Raw genomic sequence first — 19,046 nt, 5'->3', positions numbered from 1 at the left:
GGCTTGTTCAATGCAGGTCAGTGTGGCCGATATGAGTTTCAATAGATTTGAAGCCAGATTGCCAAAGGCAACAATTGCTATCTCGAAAAGTCTGGATTTTTTCTGCATGTAGCAAAGACTCTGGGAAAGGTAATTTGTAGGTTTTATTTGTTTCTGTTTAAGAGAAAAAAGAATAAGTGTTGGGGTATAAAGTACATCATTCAAAGAATTCGAAAGAAGCACAGACTATGTACCTAAAGGGTGCAGTGTGCGGTCAGAGGTTGCTTTTCAAATAAATGATAGTTCCAGTATGTGATATATAAAGCACTCTGCAGAACTAGACAGTGTTGGGTGGTTATTTACAATAGCTAAGGTGGATGGGAACTGGGCAGGGCAGCCATGAAGGCCTGGAGGGAACCACCCATGTGCTTTCTGCACTGGGGACATCCGCCCAGAGCTATGCTGGCAGAAATGCACACCTGCATTTTGGTGAGTGACAAAGATTCAGGGAGCTGACCTCACAGGTGACTCGAGTGGCTGTAAAATAGCCACAGGGCACTTCCCAGTGATACATTTGTTCACTCTTTACAAATGTTCTTTTTCCTTTCCCCAGGAGTCTCTAGAGGGGTGGGATTCATCCGCTTTGATAAGAGGATTGAGGCAGAAGAAGCCATCAAAGGGCTGAATGGCCAGAAGCCCAGCGGTGCTACAGAACCGATTACTGTGAAGTTTGCCAACAACCCCAGCCAGAAGTCCAGCCAGGCCCTGCTCTCCCAGCTGTACCAGTCCCCCAACAGGCGATACCCTGGCCCTCTCCACCACCAGGCTCAAAGATTCAGGTAGGCACCTGCAGAGGAAGGACCGTACTTACCCACTACACACACACCAGTATGGATGACGCATGGGCCAGGGAGCCCATAGTCTGAAGGGCAGAACAGGGCACACTGCCTCTGCCCCACCCAAGCTATCACTGCATGAGGCTTCCCCAGAGCATCCTTTTCCACATCTATAAAATCAAACAATCAGACTAGAAGCACTTCCTGGCCCTCTACCAGCCTGTCCCTGTGACTATGTTTTAAACTTGAGGTCCACTGGTATAAACAAAATCTCTGTATTTAGCCAGACAAGAAGAGTCTGCTTCAATGGAGTTAATCATTAAGATGTAGCCATATGCAGCAGCTAAGGCAGGGTAGACCCAGAGGTGTCTTGCCAGCCGTGGCTTGTCCTCACCTCTTTTCCTAAGTAATTCTGTTGGAATCCAGGGGAGGAGAGTCTCTTTAATATTAACTTTACTCTCTTGAGTCACATACCCTGGGAAGAAGAAAAGGAAGATTCATCTATACCCTTACTAGTGTTTCTTTGGAGACTCAATGTCACCCAGTCCCCGGTGCGGTGAACAAGTTCACTGTGGGACATTTCTGAAAGGCGGGTTTTTCCCAGGCCAGCAGTTAGACTCTAGCCAGCCTCTGTCATTCAGGGGAGACACATGGTCTTGACCTCCCCTTAGTAAATTCTAAGTGATGACTTTACTCTGCCCACGAAGCAACTTCCCTTTAATGAAAGGCGTTTCTAGTTGTCAAACCTCACATGAGAAAATAGGTCCTTCTCTCTGTAATAGTAACTGCCCATCTGGCTGAGGGAAGAAATTGGCCCCTTCACGTATCCTCCGATGCCCCATGACTCTGAATGGTTAACGATGTCAGAAAGGACACAAGCCTTGTAATTTCTATCTTGTGTGAAAGCGCATGTAGTGTTTATGTAAGAAGCCTTTACAGCAGGCTCCTGATGGTGGAAACTATGGTTACTACTGCCCCATAGTGTGAATAGCTTGTCCCCAAGGAAGGAATTTGAGGAAGATTATCACAGTAATGACATTTTGCTGGGAGGTGCTTTGAGGGTATAAATAGTAAACTATTTGGGAGGGATTGTTTGTTTGTTTGTTGTTTTTTAAAATCTTAGCTCCTAAAATCACCCTGCCTTCCAAACTGTGTGTTGTGTGGCCATATTTAGTTAAAGCAGCTAGACTAACAGAAAAGGTCGGTTTCGTATGTGTAGTCTGTAAGGATGTATTGTTGACCTGGAACAGAGACCTTTGCCCACAAGCTTAGTTGTAATAAAAGGTAAATAATGTGAGAACATCACGCTTTAACAGTTTCTCAAGTAACATAAACGGAAATTCGAACAAATTTTCTGGGGTAGGGGAACGCTGAATGAATTCAGACCTTAGAAGAAAACAGGGTTCATTAGACACCTGCTTTAGGCTCTAGCATTGACCTCAACATGAATTACTTGCCATTGGAAACAGGAAAAGAGAGAACTGCCCATGGAGAGTCTCCTGAGCAGTGGGGAAAGTTGTCGAGCTTTTCTTCTTTGAAAATGGAGCATTCTTATTAATAGTTCCATTGAGTGATCTTGCCATCTGCGAGGCATTAACCCAGAGACCCTCCTTCTCTTTGCAGGCTGGACAATTTGCTTAATATGGCCTATGGCGTAAAGAGGTAATTAAAACTCCACAGATTGCCAGATGTCCGTGTTGGCACAGACTGGGGCTAGAATTTTTTTTTTAATTCACTAACTTTACTTATTTTTTTTCTTAATTTTTCCTTTTTCCTCCACCAGCATGTCAAATTCCTAATTTTAATTTTGAACCTTGGTTGATTTTGTTTCTTTTGGGGCACACAAAAATGTATGTCTTTTTCTTTTTTCTTTTTTCTTTTTCTTTTTCTTTTTTTTTTTTTTTTGGTTTTTTTTTTTTTTTTTTGGGGCTTTCCCGATGGTTCAGGTGCCACAGCTGCCAAGTCCTGGGTGATCTGATCTAGTCCTGTGTGCCTTCCTTGAGGAGAAAACCTGACTTTTCTGGCTGATTTTGCAAACTTGCCAAGCACCTGTCTTACATTTCTTACCAGGATTCAGTTGAAGAGGGCAAATCCCAGCAAATCAAAATTAGAACATTTTGCTAATCATGGCTGACAATCTTGTGATTTTTCAGTAAGAAAAAAAATAGATTTTTTTTAACTATAAGCCCTGGCCAAATCATGAATTAATACATGGACGGCTTCTTTGGCTCTCACCCCACCTCTGTGCATTTCCAGCACATCATGAGAATGAAGTGTATCTGTGTGCACCTCAACCAAGGGCTTCTTTTATTATAGGTTTCAGGTGTTATTATAAGTATTCTCTCAGTTATATGGGGGGGGCTTACATTTAAGGTTTCTTACATTAAAGAATATTAAAGATTGTTAAAGAATAAAGAGCTCCCTTTTTATGAGGCTGGGAACTGAAAAAGGCCCAAGGGTTTGAGAGTTTCTGAATGTAATCAAAGGCTTTCCAAGCCTAAACTGAAATAGAGTCTTGGAAGTTAGGTGGGTTATGTCACTATGTCTGTGACGTTCCCATATGTGACCTGAGAGGCTCCACAGGGCTGCCAGGGACATAGATAGCCTCCTCATATTCTTCCTTGGTAGAGATGTGCTCCTTAATACCCCTTCATCAGTTGAGGGAAAGGGATGTGGTCTTAAATAGCCACCAGCACATTCCCAACCTTCTCCAGGTCTTTCACCACTTGGCTATGCATGGTAAGTACCCTGACTGGGAGCTAGCACACAGGGAAGGGAGTAAATTGACTGCAGCTTCACCAGCAGCGAGAGCAGCAGCCTCTTAAATCTCAATCCCAGCTCTGGTGTTGCTTACTATGACTTACCGCCACATGGCCAACTCTGCTTGCCTATTCCCAGGCGCACTGCACCTTTCTAGCTCTATTCCATACCTTGGCTGCTCTTTTAACTTCAGTCCAGATGCTATGTGGAAAAGGTTGTAACACACCCGAGACTAGGGACAACTGGTCCATGTGTGGCCACATCATCCAGTGTCCAATCCAGCCCAGCCCAACCCAGCCTAACCAAGCATAGCCAGCTCTAGTGATAACAAGATTCTCCTTTATATTAAATCAAGATTTGGGTGTGGCCTCCATCCTAGCTTAGTGTTCCAGGTAATTATCACTAACTTGAGTGGCAGTCCTACTTAACGCCCCTCTACTGGCCCTGATCTTGGCCTTCTAATAAGTATTTAGTTGCTTTTTGCACACGAATGGAAAGATGTCAGGCTGAAGGAGAAATCGTTTATAAATCAGTCTTTAAAAATACTACAAATAACAATTAAGTCATTTTACCCCTTTAGGATCTGCACCAAAAATAGTTTTGTTTTTGTTTTATTGTTAGGTTTTTTAAGCAAAAGGGAAACCTGGTTTGTTGAATAGTAGCAAAAAAAAAAAAAAATCTGCTGAGTTGTTCTGCTCAGCATATCTTTAGATTATTTTCTAAATTCTAGTTATATGTGAAATTTTAATGACTTCTAAACCTCCAAGAGTGTCTGTTTACTTTTTAAAATAATCATAACGTGCACTTTGTCCCATACCCCCCATCTATTTTGGACTTCCTCTTCTCCCATCCCCTCCCCCTCACCCCTCAAAAAATTCAACCAAATGGAAAGCAGTCTGGTCAGCAGTCAGTCGGTCAAAGTTCAGGGTGAAACAAAATATTGCCAGTACTGTTCTGCCATAGACTCTGGTATCCTGTTTCTTCCATCACAAATGCCACGTGGGTTTATTTTATCAGACAGTGAGTAAAATCTGAAGGGTTTTTTTTTCTTTTCAATTCTAAACAAACAAAAAGATGACATTTCTAACCTAAATGCAGTAGTCGCACCAAAACAAAGAGTATTTTTATGCTGTTCTAATGCATAGCAATTCAAAAATTATAACTGCACAAACCACTTGAGGCCTTGTTCCAATGATGCTCAGAAATGGACTTGAGATGATATCGGATCAAGGAGTAGTGCATCTGTTATCACTGCTCTGATTCTATGAGGAAACCCTCATGAATAAATGCTAAATGGAACACCAGCCACTCATCTGGTTACTAACAAGATACCTCCTCATGTATTTACAACCTCAGTAACACCAAGAGGTCTCTGACAGACGTACGTGGAGGGGCTGTGCTGATGGTACAACCGAGCACTTCTAGGGCCATCCCTTAATGTAACATTTTCCAAGCACTGACATCAAAATTGTCATTCACTCAATCAATAAACATGTATTTTTTTTCTATGGGTCACTGTGTCTGTGAGAGCCTGTATACACTCCACTGAGTGAATAAACCCAGCATTAGAGTGGATGAACCAGAGTCCCTTCCCCGAGAACTCACAGTCTATGGCCGGGTAGGTTCAGGGTGGGACAATGTACGAACATAGGCTGTGTTAGAACTGTGTAAAACCTTGATCTGGGGGCCTCTCGTGGTTTTAGACAATGACTTGATCATTCTCTTGGCGTGTACGTACCTTAGCTGTCTACCTTGTCACAAGAAGTATCACAGATGTTAGCTTTTGCATTTTGGTTTTGAAACCCTGAAGACTCTCCTGCAAACACTCACTCAGCCCTTTGCCCCGTGTCTGTGTCTGTGCATCTGTGTGTCATCCATGGTCAGACTGATGTCTGGACCAGTCCCCCCTTCTGCTTGTCCCCCCAGGTTCTCCCCAATCACCATTGACGGGATGACAAGTCTTGTGGGAATGAACATCCCTGGTCACACAGGGACAGGCTGGTGCATCTTCGTCTATAACCTGTCCCCTGATTCTGATGAGAGTGTCCTCTGGCAGCTCTTTGGCCCCTTTGGCGCAGTGAACAACGTCAAGGTCATCCGTGACTTCAACACCAACAAATGCAAGGGATTCGGCTTTGTCACCATGACCAACTACGATGAGGCAGCCATGGCCATCGCCAGCCTCAATGGTTACCGCCTGGGAGACAGAGTGTTGCAAGTTTCCTTTAAAACCAACAAAGCCCACAAGTCCTGAATTTCTCACCCTTACTTATTAAAAAATATATATAAATATATACGAACAAAACATGCGCGCACACACATACACAAAAGAGAGAGACAAACTTTCCAAGGCTTATATTCAACCATGGACTTTATAAGCCCGCGTTGCCTAAGTATTAAAACATTGGATTATCCTGAGGTGTACCAGGAAAGGATTTTATAATGCTTAGAAAAAAAAAGAAAAAAAAACAAAAAAAAACCTTTGATGCATTGAATGTTCTTTCATAGCTGTCGTTGTTGAATATAATATACATAGATAGCAATGTGCAGGGATTTTTACCCAGCCAGCTAACTTTACTACCTTCCTTGAAGGTGGGTCTTTTTAAGATGACCATTCGCTCATTTGAAGAAGAAAAACAAAAAACACAAAAAAATAACAAACAATTTTTACAAAGTAATGGAATTCAAAGGAAGAAAAAAAAAGATTTTTCTTTTTTGTCAAAATGTTGATCCAATCAGATTGGTTAAAAACACCCCCACACAAATTAAAGAGGAATAATAAAAATTGCAAAAATTAAAAAAAACTTTTGCAAATTTTTTTATTTTTCCTTTTTTCTTTTATATCATGTGAACTAAAACAGTCTTCTGTTAGGGGACAGGGGAAGGGGGTACCTGATGACATTAACAATTTAATAACATTAACATTGTTGCCAAAGAGGTGGTCTCTTTGCTGAAAATGGGTTTCAAGAAAAATCTATTTTTATAAAATATAAAGAATTTTTACAAGAGAATCTGGATTTGAGAAAAAATATTTTGACTGGCTAATTTAGGGGAAATTGACAACTTTGTCGCGTTCATACTGCACTGGTAACTTTTTAGAGATCAAGATGTGTGTTTTAAACTGGATTCGTAGACTGTTTTTTGAAGGATGGGCTATAAACAGATGATCTTCATATCTTTTCATAGCATGTAATAATAATAAAAAATATTAATTGCTAGGGGAAAGGAGTGTTCGTTCTACCCAGGGTACCACAGTTCCCCACAGTCAAAACCCAAAAGCAAGGAGATGAGTTGAAAGACAGTTTTTCTTTAAGTCATCAGTATGGGATGTCAGCAGAACAAAAATTAAAAAGATTCATTTTCCTTTTAATCTAAAACTTCCTTAGTTTGAGCAGTAGGTGCTACAAAATTATTTACATATCTTAGTATCATAGTTAAATGTAAACGTGTTTAGGAGAGGAAAAAAAGATACATTTGCTTTACATTCATTAAGCAATTTTCTAATTCACTTTGTAGCCCATGCTGATAAAATTGGGCTGTGTGGGTACATTTGAAACACTGTTTATGTTGCTTGAAACACTTATTTATTTAATTGCAGATGTGATGATGCCTATGGCCAAGATCAAATATAGCTAGATTGGCTAGACTACTTGTTTGTTTACTTAAACTTTGGGAAGAAGCATATTATTGTGTCCTTCTGTTGTGTGTGTATGTGTATATATAATATAAATATATATATAAAGTTATTTTTTCTTTGGTTAATTTATTATAAGTTGTAACACTTGGCTAGTTTTGTTTGTATATGTCTTAAAATGTTTTCTTATGATATTTAAGTGACAGTTAAAGAGGTATCAAGGTAACTTGTGTAGAACTATTGTTTGATATATTGTCATGTTTGTTGTGAATATTTTTTCTTACTGCACAGTAGAAAAATTAAAAAAAAAAATACTGGGTCTTTATTTTAATGTAATTCAGATTGGGGAAAACTAAACAGAGCTAAGGGAACAAAAGGACTGTGGGAGCAAACTCCCACATCCAGTGCACTGATCATTTTAGTACGTTTGTGCTTTGTACGGTTATATATTTAAAACAAAAATAAAACAAAAAAAATCCAAGAGTTCATGCTCTTCCCTGGGTAATAGAAACAGTTACTCGCTATGCATAATCTAGTTGATAGTAAAATTTGCTATTGCTTTTCTTGTCTTGTTACATAAAATCTTTTCAATACAAGTTTAGTCTTAATGGTAATAAAACGTTATGGTTATTTATAACTTGTGCTTATTTTGTGCATTTTTTCCCATGCTGAACCCACTAAGTGCATGTAGACAGGACTGTTGTTTGCACACTGAAGAGGCAAACTTTGTAGTAGTCGTTGTAGTGGTAGACAGATAACGGAAACCGAGGCTGCATCATAGACTACTCCTTTAAATTTTTTTTCTATTTTTTTTCCTCTTTTCGGTTTTTGGAGAAAAATAAAAACACCAGATTTCAGTTCAGAGAACACTCGTTCAACATTCAGGGAAACCTTTATATGTCACCTGCTATGAATGAATGCAGTTTGCTGGCAAAGTTCTGATGCATTTGCTAAGCATTCATGGGAAAGGCATGCCAAAATCTCTTCTCTATGATGTGTTCAATCTGGGGGAAAAAAAAGGAAAAAAAATCTTAGGACCAGGCAGTTGTATACTTTAGTTACAAATGAATGACTTCATGTTAATCTTGCTAGTTTAGATGATTTCTGAGGGAAAGTATTGTAAATGTTTTTTTTTCATAATCTTGTTGTGTTTGAATTATTTGTACTTTATCTGTCCAGACAATAAATGAAAGTGTGTAGAATGAATTTGAGCTTCCCAAATTTTTAAATGTGTTTATGTAAACTTGTTTCTATAGTATATGCAGAGTTCCCTGATATTCTCTCATTACATAAAAAAAAAAGGAATAGAGTAAAGTTCTGTTTTGCAACTTAGCCCGGTCTGTCAAAGTTTACTCAGTATTTAGAAGTCATTTCCCTAATTCTATGCTACTTGGAAGTGTGGTCCCCAACAAGCAGTACCCTTGTCATCTGAGAACCTGCTAGAAATGCAGAATCTCAGGCTGAAGGCAAATTTATACAGAACCAGATCACAGGTCCTTTAAAGTTTGAGGCACACTGTCTTCTTGGTAAGCCAGAAGATTTGGTATTTACTGTGGTATTATGACATGTTCCTGTTGTTTGTAAGAATACCTGTGGCTTGTTAGGAGGACAAACTGTCACCATTTACAAAGCACCCATAATATATCAACCAGGCCATGTGGGGACTACTATATTCTTTCTTTCACTTCATCCTCTCAGTAGTCTTTGAAGAACAGATAGCATTATCCTCATTTCACAGGCAATGCAGGCAATGTTCCATGAGACTGGGTAACCTGTAAAAAAAAAAGAAAAGGAAAAAAAGCAAGCCTCCAGTAGGGTTTGAATCGAGTGGAAGTCTGCTTCTCTGGCCCTGTCCTCCACTGAGGTAAGGTTGAGTACTGTATGGAGGAAGCAGACTATTTGTTCTGAAAAGTGACAGCCAACAAGAAAGATCAACTTTTATCATTAAGCTCACTTTTATTTATAAGAAGCAAAGACATGACTTTCTATTTGAGAAGGAACTTGGCAGAGAGACTTGCATGTGCAGTGTAAAAAGAACATTATTTATCTACAACCTATAAAGGTAAAAAGTGTCTACCTCATCTTGAAGTCACATTAAAATCTGCCCTGAACTTTACAGAATGAGCATTTTACCTATTTCTGAATGTGATCGTTCCTTGATGATCTACTGTCTGTCTTTCATTTCCATTTTCTCACTAATTGAAAATTCATAATGCCCAATAAAGCATCACCATCCATAAACTGACACTTCAAGAAAAAATGCCCCCACTGATCCAGATGAATGAATAGCCCAATTCTCTTCCTTTTCTCATTAACCCCTTTTTATTATTATATTAAATTACCACATCAGTTGGGATAATTAAATTCAGGGCATAGAATGGGATTTAATTAACCAAGCTAAATATTAAACCTGTAAGTCAGCTTGCACCTCAACAGTTGAACTCAAAAGGTCCCTCTAGTTTTCTCTAAATACAGCCCCATGTTTCGTTTGTAAAGGAAAATGAACATTTAAACAAATCACTGCCCCAGAAAATAACACAGCTTCACAAATATGTTTGTAGGGTCTTAGAGCTTTGCAATTAACCCTGTGATAGTTGCCACTCATCAGGGGTCCTGTTGGTGTTGGACTACAGAAAGATGCTATAATGTTTCTCATTCATGTAGTTCATTCCTGCACCCCAATAATAGATCTATGCAGAAAGTTTCACAAATAGATGTAGGTTTTAAATAGGTTCTGAAGATGTCCTTAGAAGGACATTCCACACATTCTTCCCAACATAGGCACAATGTGTCTGCTTAATGTGGAATAAAAAAAAAAAATCCCTCTTGTTGCAGCTGTCTGTCCATTACCTTAAATCTCCAGGCAAATATAGTTTCCGTGGGTGTTTGTAGGGAGCTCTAGCAAATCACAAAAATGTGGAGAGAATATTAAATTTCTTTGAGGTCCAGGGTACATTATATTTTGCTTGGATGAAAAATTGCATGTCACAGAAGGCTGACAGCATTTAGTTAGTGTTACTTCTATCAAAAGATAGGAAGAGTGTAATCGCTCTCTCTCTCTCTCTCTCTCTCTCTCTCTCTCTCTGTGTGTGTGTGTGTGTGTGTGTGTGTGTGTGTGTGTGTGTGCATGTGTGTGCATGTGTGCATGTATGCGCACGCGTGTGCTGTGTCTGTAACTGAACCATAGAAGCACTGCTCAAATCATTACTTACGTCCACCGCCCCAGACCACACACTGACCAGATGATGATTTCAGTCAGAAATTTTTATTCATTTTGAATTCTGCTTAAATTTCTTTCAAAATCGATTGTTTATTCATTTGTAAATATGATATTCGACTCCCCAAAGGAACAGCGTTTCAAAGTCTTGTGGGGCTGATACTTCTTAGACAACTTAAATATCCTAATTTGGCACAGAGCCACCTTTGCAGCAGATAATTAAAGACCCCACTCCCCCTCCAAGCAGCACTCTAGGCACTGTGCAGACACTTCTTAATGGACGCACACATGCGGACAGGTAGAGACAATGTATGTTTGTTTCTCAATGGGTGAACATCTGCGAGCAGGTAGAGACCAGTTTTGTACAACTAAGTAAGAAGCTTCAGTTTTCACTTTTGAATGTGAATTCAAAAAACCATGCCTGGCAGACAGAAGAAATGTTTTCTCTCAACGGAAGTCATTAAAATCTTAATTTGAGGCCATCCTGCCTGAATTTCTCCCCCAGCCTTTAAGAGAGCTCAGGAACACTGCTGTATAATAAATACCCTCTACCCTCCGCTGCCTTTGTTCTACCTGATGAGAGGAATAATAAAAGGAAATTACATTTTATTTCCATGAGCTAAAAGCAAGTTTAATATTGTCCAAAAATGACTTGTACCATTTCTTTATCTTATTAGCTTTTTGGCATATTAGGTAATAAGATAATTTCTCCTGGTGCAGTATTTATGTAAGAATCGTATTTCTCTGTGTGCGGATCACTTACAGAAGTGTCTGTTAACGGGAGAGAATGATGCATAATCGGCACTTAAGATTAAAATAGATCTGAGAACACGAAAGTGTTTCTTCAATTAAAGGAACAGCGTTGCTCCAGACTCATCCTTTTGGTTTCTGCCACAGAATGAAAACTGGCTTAAAATCACCCAACCCCAGGTTAATTACAAGAAGGCTCTCTATGTAAGTTCAGCTTAATCTACTACTGTTTGAAATTCAAAGTGACTCACATGACTCTCCAGGATGCCTTATAATTAGTTCAGACACTCTCTAACAAAGTCCTTGAGATATAAACAAATGTTTCTAGGGACAGGGACAGTACATTGAAAGCCTTTGCTGTTCCAACTACTAACATGTGTGTTCTCATGAAGGATATCATTGCCCCATTTACATTGAACCAAAAAACTCAGAGAGGTTAGGTATCCTGTGCAAGTAGGTGGTGAAGCAAAAATTTAAACCTGGGTCTGTCTAGACCCTGATAGTCCATTATACCACCCTGGCTCTAAGCCAAATTCTTCTTCACAGGAGTCAAAACAATTACCAAGTGGTCTTCCCTTTAGTAAAAGGTAGAGATGAGCCTAGTTACGCAAAATAACAAGAGCAATTCCATGAATGAATGCACTCTGCCTGGATTAAAGCCCTCCTCAGATCTTTAATAGAAAAATGGATCCCATAACATGTCTTCCAGACAAATGGATAAAGAAAACCTGACGGTGAGACTTTTAAAGCTCTATTGTTCAATGGTGATTTAAAAATAAAATTGTACTATTGGCAGGTTTTTATTAATTGCCAAAAGTTATTGAGCTCAAAAGCAGCCGAGGATGGACGTGGGATGTAGGACTATTGCTGTGTCCTCCAGAGTAAACGCCATGACTCACGGAAGAGAAAGAACCACCTCCTTTGAGCTCTTTTGTTAGAGCCTGAATCCCACTCATAAGTCTCCTTCCTCAGGGTTAGTCATCCCTAAAGACCTGTCAGCAGCAGCCATGCTCTAGGATTAAGTTTCAGTGTTTGACTTTTGAGGTGCATTCAGACCATAGCAATGGTAGAATGAAGGTAAACAGACGGTAAGCATAACACCCCCCCCCCATCACTGCAGTCAGGGTGTAAAGAATAGAAAGAACACTAAGTCCTTCTAGCTGCCCTTCAGAGTGGCCCTCCACTTGTCTCCACAGGAGGCATTGTTTGAGCCAACAGCATCTGGTGAGCTCTCCTTTCTTGAACACTACTGCCCCTTGAATTCACAGGATATTACTAAAAGATGCATAACAGACTCTTCAGTTAATATCTGACAAAAACAGGCTCGAAGAAATCTGGTTTCAATCCAATTTCTTTCCTCTGAAATATATTAGTGACATTTACCATAGCACTCTTACTTCTTGACCACCCACCTAGGAATGAGGTTCACCAGAGTAGGGTGCTAAAGAGAAATCTGCTGAGGCCTAGTCAAGTCCATGCCGGAACCCTTCATCTAAAGAACATGTTCCAGGCACTGCAGCAGTGGCATGGTGAGCAGACATGGCCAGACTGCTCTTCTCTCGTTCCTACTTTGTGAGTGACACTCCATCAGATTATGAGAGAAAACAATACAGAACGTAAAGCTTGACACAAAAAAATGCGTGGGACAATGACGTGCACGCTGTCTGCGCGAGAGGGAGAACTGCAAGACATTTTGAAGATTTGGGAGGAGGAGTGAAAGGAGGAGGAGGTGGAATGCTCTAGAATCCAAGAAGGACAACATAAGGCATATGATTGTCCTACTGAACTGCGGAAAGCCCTCGGTGATCAGTTCAACCTCTGCATTTGAATCCATGGGGGAAAAAAAGAAGGTTTTTACATTGCCCAAAGTTTTCCCCAAATGACTAGCTATTATTTCATTCCACAGCCATCAGGGTTCCTCTCCTTAAAATGCCATTCCTCCACACAATCACCATTTCCCTCAAAGTATACACAATATAGTTTCTGAGAAACCTTCCATGACCATGCTAGGTTGGGTTAGTGATTCCTTGGCGATTCTGTATATCACAGAACTCTCTGGGTAGCTGAACTGAAGGCATGGCTCTCCGGGAAGCAGAGGAATCAATCAGTGGCTACCTTAGAAGAACTCAAGTGTAAGCAGAGTATATAGGTACCATATCAAAGATGCAGGGTATCTGGGGAGCACAGAGGAAGCAGTGGTCAGCTTTAGCTATGGTGCAGTATGACAAAGTCAATGTCATACACTGAACAGGAAAAGGCATGCTAGCAGTGTTTAGGAATCAGTCATCCACTGAAAGATGAATCAGACTGAAAGAAACATTGGGTAAGTTGAGAACCAAGACATTGGGAAGGATGAAAGTGATCCAAGACAAGAGTTAGGGGCTGCAGCTCTGCCAGAGACTTGCTCTGTGACACGGCTGGTGTCTAGAGACAGGGAGAATTCATGTTGCAAAAGATTAGAGGAGTGGAAAATGAGACCCAGCGAAATGCTGGAAGAAGCCCTGTGACTCCACGGACGGCATGATGATGGGGTGAAAGAGGTCACAGGCACCAAACCACCAAGCCAGAGAGAGGGTTCTGATTGTCACCATAATTCAGAGTAATGAGAGTAAGGCATAGTGGCACATATATGTGAAGACTGAAGCAGGATAGTGAACACAAAGACACCGAGGCTACATAGTGGGCTGTGGAGCCATCTAGGCTGCATTTCAAATCTGTCTCAGAAAAACAAAAGCAGGGCTGGGAGTTAGCTCCTTCTGTGCCATGCTGGCCTTGCAAGCACCAGGACCTGAGTTAAAATACCCAGAACCATTTTTAAGTCAGGTATGATAGTGAACTTGTGATCTCACCCTGGGGAGACAGACCCCTGGCACAGTGTCTAACCAGCCTAGACCCCTTGGTAAATTCCAGGGCAATGAAGGACCTTGTCTTTAAAAAGTGAATGTAACCTGAGGGAATGACATGAAATGCTGTCCTCTGGCCTACACACACACACACACACACACACACACACACACACACACACACACTCATGCATATATTTGACACACGTACACAAAATAAAATGGTACATTCAGAGCCACGAATCTTCTCAATATCCATTTATTCATTATAATGGTTGATTTGTTTGTTAATTCACTTTGCATCCCAATCACTTCCCCCATGCCCATGCCTCCTCTCTTCCTAGTCCCACCCTGACAAATCCCTTTCCTCATCACCCCCTCCCCTTCTCCTCCCCTTGGGTACCACACCACCCTGGGACATCCAGTCACAGTAGGCCTAAGCTCATCCTCTCCCACTGAAGCCCAACTAAGTAGTACAGTTAAGGAAAGAGGATCCAGCAACAGAGAACAGAGTCAGAGACAGGCTTCGCTTCAATTGTTAGGGGATCCATATAAAGACCAAGGTGCACATCTTCTGTGTATGTATGTAGGGGGCCTAGGCCCAGCCCCTGCATGTTTTTTGGTTGATGGTTCAATCTCTGTGAGCACCCATGGGCCAGATTCGTGGACTCTGTAGGTCTTCTTGTGGTGTCCTCGACCCCTCCAGCTCACTCAATTCTATCCCCCAACTCTTCCACAAGACTTCCCTGAGCTCCTCCTGATGTTTTTGGCTGTGGGTCTTTGCATCTGTTTCCATTCACTGCTGGGAAGAGACTCTCAGGAGACAGTTATGCTAAGTTCCTGTCTGCAAGCATAGCAACATATCATCTATAGTGTCAGGGACTGGCTCTCTTCCATGGGATGTCTCAGGGTGGGCCAGTCACTGGCTGGCCATTCCCTCAATCTCTGCCTCATCTTTATCCCTGCATATAATTTTAGCTAATGACTATCCAAATAGCTGATTGTTGTTTATATAGTAATTGTCCTTGAAAGGCCATGTTTTGGAAGCTTTTCGGGGGGCGGGGGGAGTGTTGCTAAAGCCAGAAGCTTAAAGAGGTGGAGCCTGGGGAGAGATCTTTAGGTCATTGGAGGTGGAGCCTGGGGAGAGATCTTTAGGTCATTGGAGGTGGAGCCTGGGGAGAGATCTTTAGGTCATTGGAGGTGGAGCCTGGGGAGAGATCTTTAGGTCATTGGAGGTGGCCCTTGAAGGAGGTGGTAGAATTTGAGCCTCCTCTTCTTTCTCTCTCCCTTTTTGCTTCCTGGACATCAGACAAACGTTGGGTTTGTTTGTTTGTTTGTTTTCGTGTTTTGTTTTGCTTTTCCTCCACCATTTACTTCCACCATGACTGGTTTCCATGCCACAGGCCTAAAACCAATGGGGTCAACTAATAGATTGACACTTCTGAAACTGAGCCAGAATGAACCTTTTCTTTTTATGAGCTGGTTGTCTTGGGTATCAGTTACAGCAACAGAAAGCTGACTGACCTACTGGCAGTATGTTGTTTCTTGGTATGTCAATGATTGGAGGAAACTGGCATTTGAATCAGTTAAGAATTCACAAGAATCCATAAGCAATTAGTAAGCAAGATTATCCTTCCGTATGTGGGTGAGCACAGCCTAATTTTTGTTGAAAAACCATATTTTTTAAAAGACAAAAGAGAGTTGAGACACTCTATTCCATAAAATATAAATGATACTAGTGCCCACTTTACTCAGGATTGAGAGGATCAAAAAATATGTGTTTGTCCTTAAGCACTACCTGATAGGTAGTAAAAAATATATAAATGCTTATTTCATTGTTATTTATTTGTCTCATTCATGCCTATCTCAAAATCTAACAGAGTCTCTCTTAAGAGTTCCTATTCTGGCAACTCAAGCCCAGGATATATATCACTCTTCTCGGTTTCCTCTCATGCTGTGGAGTTAACTATGTGCTGTGCCTTCTCTCCTAAGCTATAAGGCTTTCTAAGAGTAGAGACTGGGGGTTGGGGATTTAGCTCAGTGGTAGAGCACTTGCCTGGCAAGCGCAAGGCCCTGGGTTCGGTCCCCAGCTCTGAAAAAAGAAAAAAAAAGAGTAGAGACTGTGCCTTACCTGTCAGCAGAAGACCAAGGACATGTCAGTGAACATGCTTAGCTCCAACAGGCAAAGTAAGGCATAAACCTCAAATTTTCATAACCTAATCCTATAAGTGTTACAGTCTTGGTCCTGTTAGACTTCTATAAAACGTTAGATTGTGTAATTTATAAACATCAGCAATGTATCGGTCATAGTTTGGAGAGTAATAGGTCTAGTGTTAGTATTTCCATAGATTTGGGGACTGCTGAGGGTTTGTCCCCTGCCTGGTAGATGGTACCTTCTGGTCACATCCTCACATGATAAAAAGGTGAAAAAACTCCCTTCTATAGGTCCACCAATCCTGCTTTTACAAATGGCCTAGTGGCCTACTCCCTGTGGCCTATTCCCAACACTTTAATATCGCTACATTAGGTGCATTAGGTGTTGGTTTGAATTTATGAATTTGGGAGGAGCATAATCACTCAAACTTTGGCATTACTCTAAATGGTTAAAGGAACTTTGCAAATGTGACCCAGTTAAGGATTGTGAGATGGAGACAGGATCCTGGGTTATCCAAGTGAACACAAAAAGGATCTTTACAAGAAGGAAGCAAGAACATCAGAGTCCACAGTACAAAATATCATGAAAGAAATGTAGGCAGTCTCTAGAAACTTACAGAAGTCAGGAAATGGGCTACTAAAACCTCCAGAACTATATCCCTAACACCTTGACCTTAGAGTCGCTGTCCCTAGAATAGTAATGCAATATAGTCATGCTGCTGTAAGCCAATAAATGCAGTCATTTGTTGCAGTGACAAGAGAAAAGGAATATATTGACCAGGTACAAAACAGGCATCTGAGAAAGAATGGCTAAGAGGTTGTCACTCCACCCAGGCCCTCCCTGAACCCTGACACTGGGGATAGGGATAATATCGTGGTTTCCTCCCACTCTTTCGAAGAATATGGTTTAAGTCTCCAGTTTCTGGGCTCAAGTCAGTCAAAATCCTGTGCAGTTTAAACACATTCTAAACTATCCACCTGCACATACAATTGTGTTCCACATGTCAGTTAGCAGTGGGAAGCCTGGAAATATTTCTAAACTGCCTGAATCCCTCCAAATATCTCAGCAGTTTCCAAATCTTGTCAGTTTTACTCACTGAAAATCTTTTAAATTCATCTCATCATGCACAGCTACAAAACATCTTCTGGTTTACCTAGCGACAGTCACCTCACAGAGCTCCAACCAATGAGGAGTAAGAAGTCCCTGGCAAGTCTCTGGGACAGTTCTTCTAACTGGTGGCACTCACCACCCACACTGTTTCCCTTTGGTATTGCCCTGTTGCCCACTCTTCGGTCTCACCTGGAACATAAATGTGACGTCTAAAGCTGCGGGTCTCATGCCACCAAGGAAAGGTTTCAGTGCATGGAGCATGTTACATCTTGTTGAAGCATTGGCCAAGGAGGTCTCACGGAACCCTTCATACATATGCTAATGCCACATTGGAAATATGAGCATAACAGCCAAATCATGGTCTACAAATTAAAGGCAGATGAGAAGCTATACCTTTAATGGCATCTCCAAGCCACAACAGCGACCCTGAGTGGTGTCCTCTGGACCTGAGAAAAGTGCACCCTTTTGTACAGCTTCCCAACCAATGAACACATATTTTTTTTTGACATTTTCACTTTATTTCTTTAAAATTCTCCAAAGTGAGGAAGGACTTTGACCTTGAGAAGCGCCCAAGCCATTGTCTATAGCCCAGTAGCCAGTCCCTCCCACTCTGCTGGGCCATATGAATGTCTCTCTGTGCGTGCTGCTATAAGGGAAAGCTCACACAACTTTTTCTCATTGAACGGATCTTTGACGGTTGCTTTGTCTTGCTCAGCCACTTCCTATCCCCTCCACTTCCCGGTGCTCTCCAAAAGTCCCTATTGCTAGGATGCCCATTACCGCCTGCCTCCAGGTTGTCGTTGTATTACCGCTGCCTGCTCCTCGGCAGCCACATCTGGTAACCCTGACTCCTCAGTGCTCTTCAATTACTCATTGCTTAGAATATTTCGGCAGCTTTGCCCATGCCCAAGGACTCCTCTCCCTTGCTCACTTTCACACCTTTGCTTGTTCATTCCATCTCTCTCTCTTCCCCTTTCTCTTATTAATAATATGCCTTCCTTTTCTTTTAAGCAACTTTTTAAAATTTTTAGCTTTTGAAATTATAATATTATTACATCATCTCTTCGTTTTCTACTCAACACATAATGATGTGTGTGTGTGTGTGTGTGTGTGTGTGTGTGTGTGTGTGTGTGTGTGTGTGTGGTGTTTTCAGGGTTAACCATTTGGTACTGGATAGCCAATCCCTGGAGATAATTATCTCTCCCACTCTCAATACCCTTTAGTTGTCTGTAGTTCTTTATCTGGCTAGCATTTGAGGCCACAAAACCTTTTTCCTTCCACTTTAGCAAGTCTATCTATCCGTACCATCCCTGTTCAAGTCATGTTTAGACAGCCATATAGTGAGACTTCTTGGTTCTTCTTTCTGATGTTTCTAGGAGATACAATCTCACAGCAACTTCCTTCTGATTCTTACAATCTCTCTGCCCCAACTTTTGAAGCATCCCGTAAGCTTTTAGATACAACAGTTATAGCATAGATGTGTCAGCTAAACCTGAGCTACACAATTGTGCACGTTGATTAGTTGTGGTTGTCTGAATGTTTTTTTTTTATTTTTTTGCAAAGAGAAGTTATTTTGATCTGTAACTATGATAATAAATATTTAGAATATAGTTGGGAATTGTGCTAACTTAGTAAAGTAGTGGTCATAGATTCTCATCAATAATAACTTCACTAGCCCTAGGTAGTTAGCAAGAGTTCAAGAACCAGGCAAGATTTCCCTCTTGTTGGCCAGACATTAATTTCAATAGAGTTTCAATAGAGT

At 41.1% G+C, this 19,046-nt stretch overlaps 1 protein-coding gene across 5 annotated transcripts in view; it reads left to right on the top strand.

The window, feature by feature from the left end:
• The window catches only part of Elavl4 (ELAV like RNA binding protein 4), an 86,858-nt gene extending 78,443 nt beyond the window's left edge, over positions 1-8,415 (top strand). For 4 of the 5 annotated variants that reach the window (XM_032900247.1, XM_032900263.1, XM_032900283.1 and 1 more), the window contains exons 5-7: positions 593-818; positions 2,439-2,477; positions 5,460-8,415. In XM_032900247.1, coding sequence (XP_032756138.1) covers positions 593-818; positions 2,439-2,477; positions 5,460-5,829 — 635 coding nt within the window. In that variant the 3' untranslated portion in view covers positions 5,830-8,415. The remainder of the gene's footprint in view (positions 1-592; positions 819-2,438; positions 2,478-5,459) is intronic. The other variant, XM_032900272.1, reaches the window with a different exon arrangement.
• The last annotated feature ends 10,631 nt before the right edge of the window (positions 8,416-19,046 follow it).

The sequence above is a fragment of the Rattus rattus genome, chromosome 1 (assembly GCF_011064425.1).
Source record: "Rattus rattus isolate New Zealand chromosome 1, Rrattus_CSIRO_v1, whole genome shotgun sequence".
Lineage (NCBI taxonomy): Eukaryota > Metazoa > Chordata > Mammalia > Rodentia > Muridae > Rattus > Rattus rattus.
This window is presented reverse-complemented; position numbering and strand designations above follow the sequence as displayed.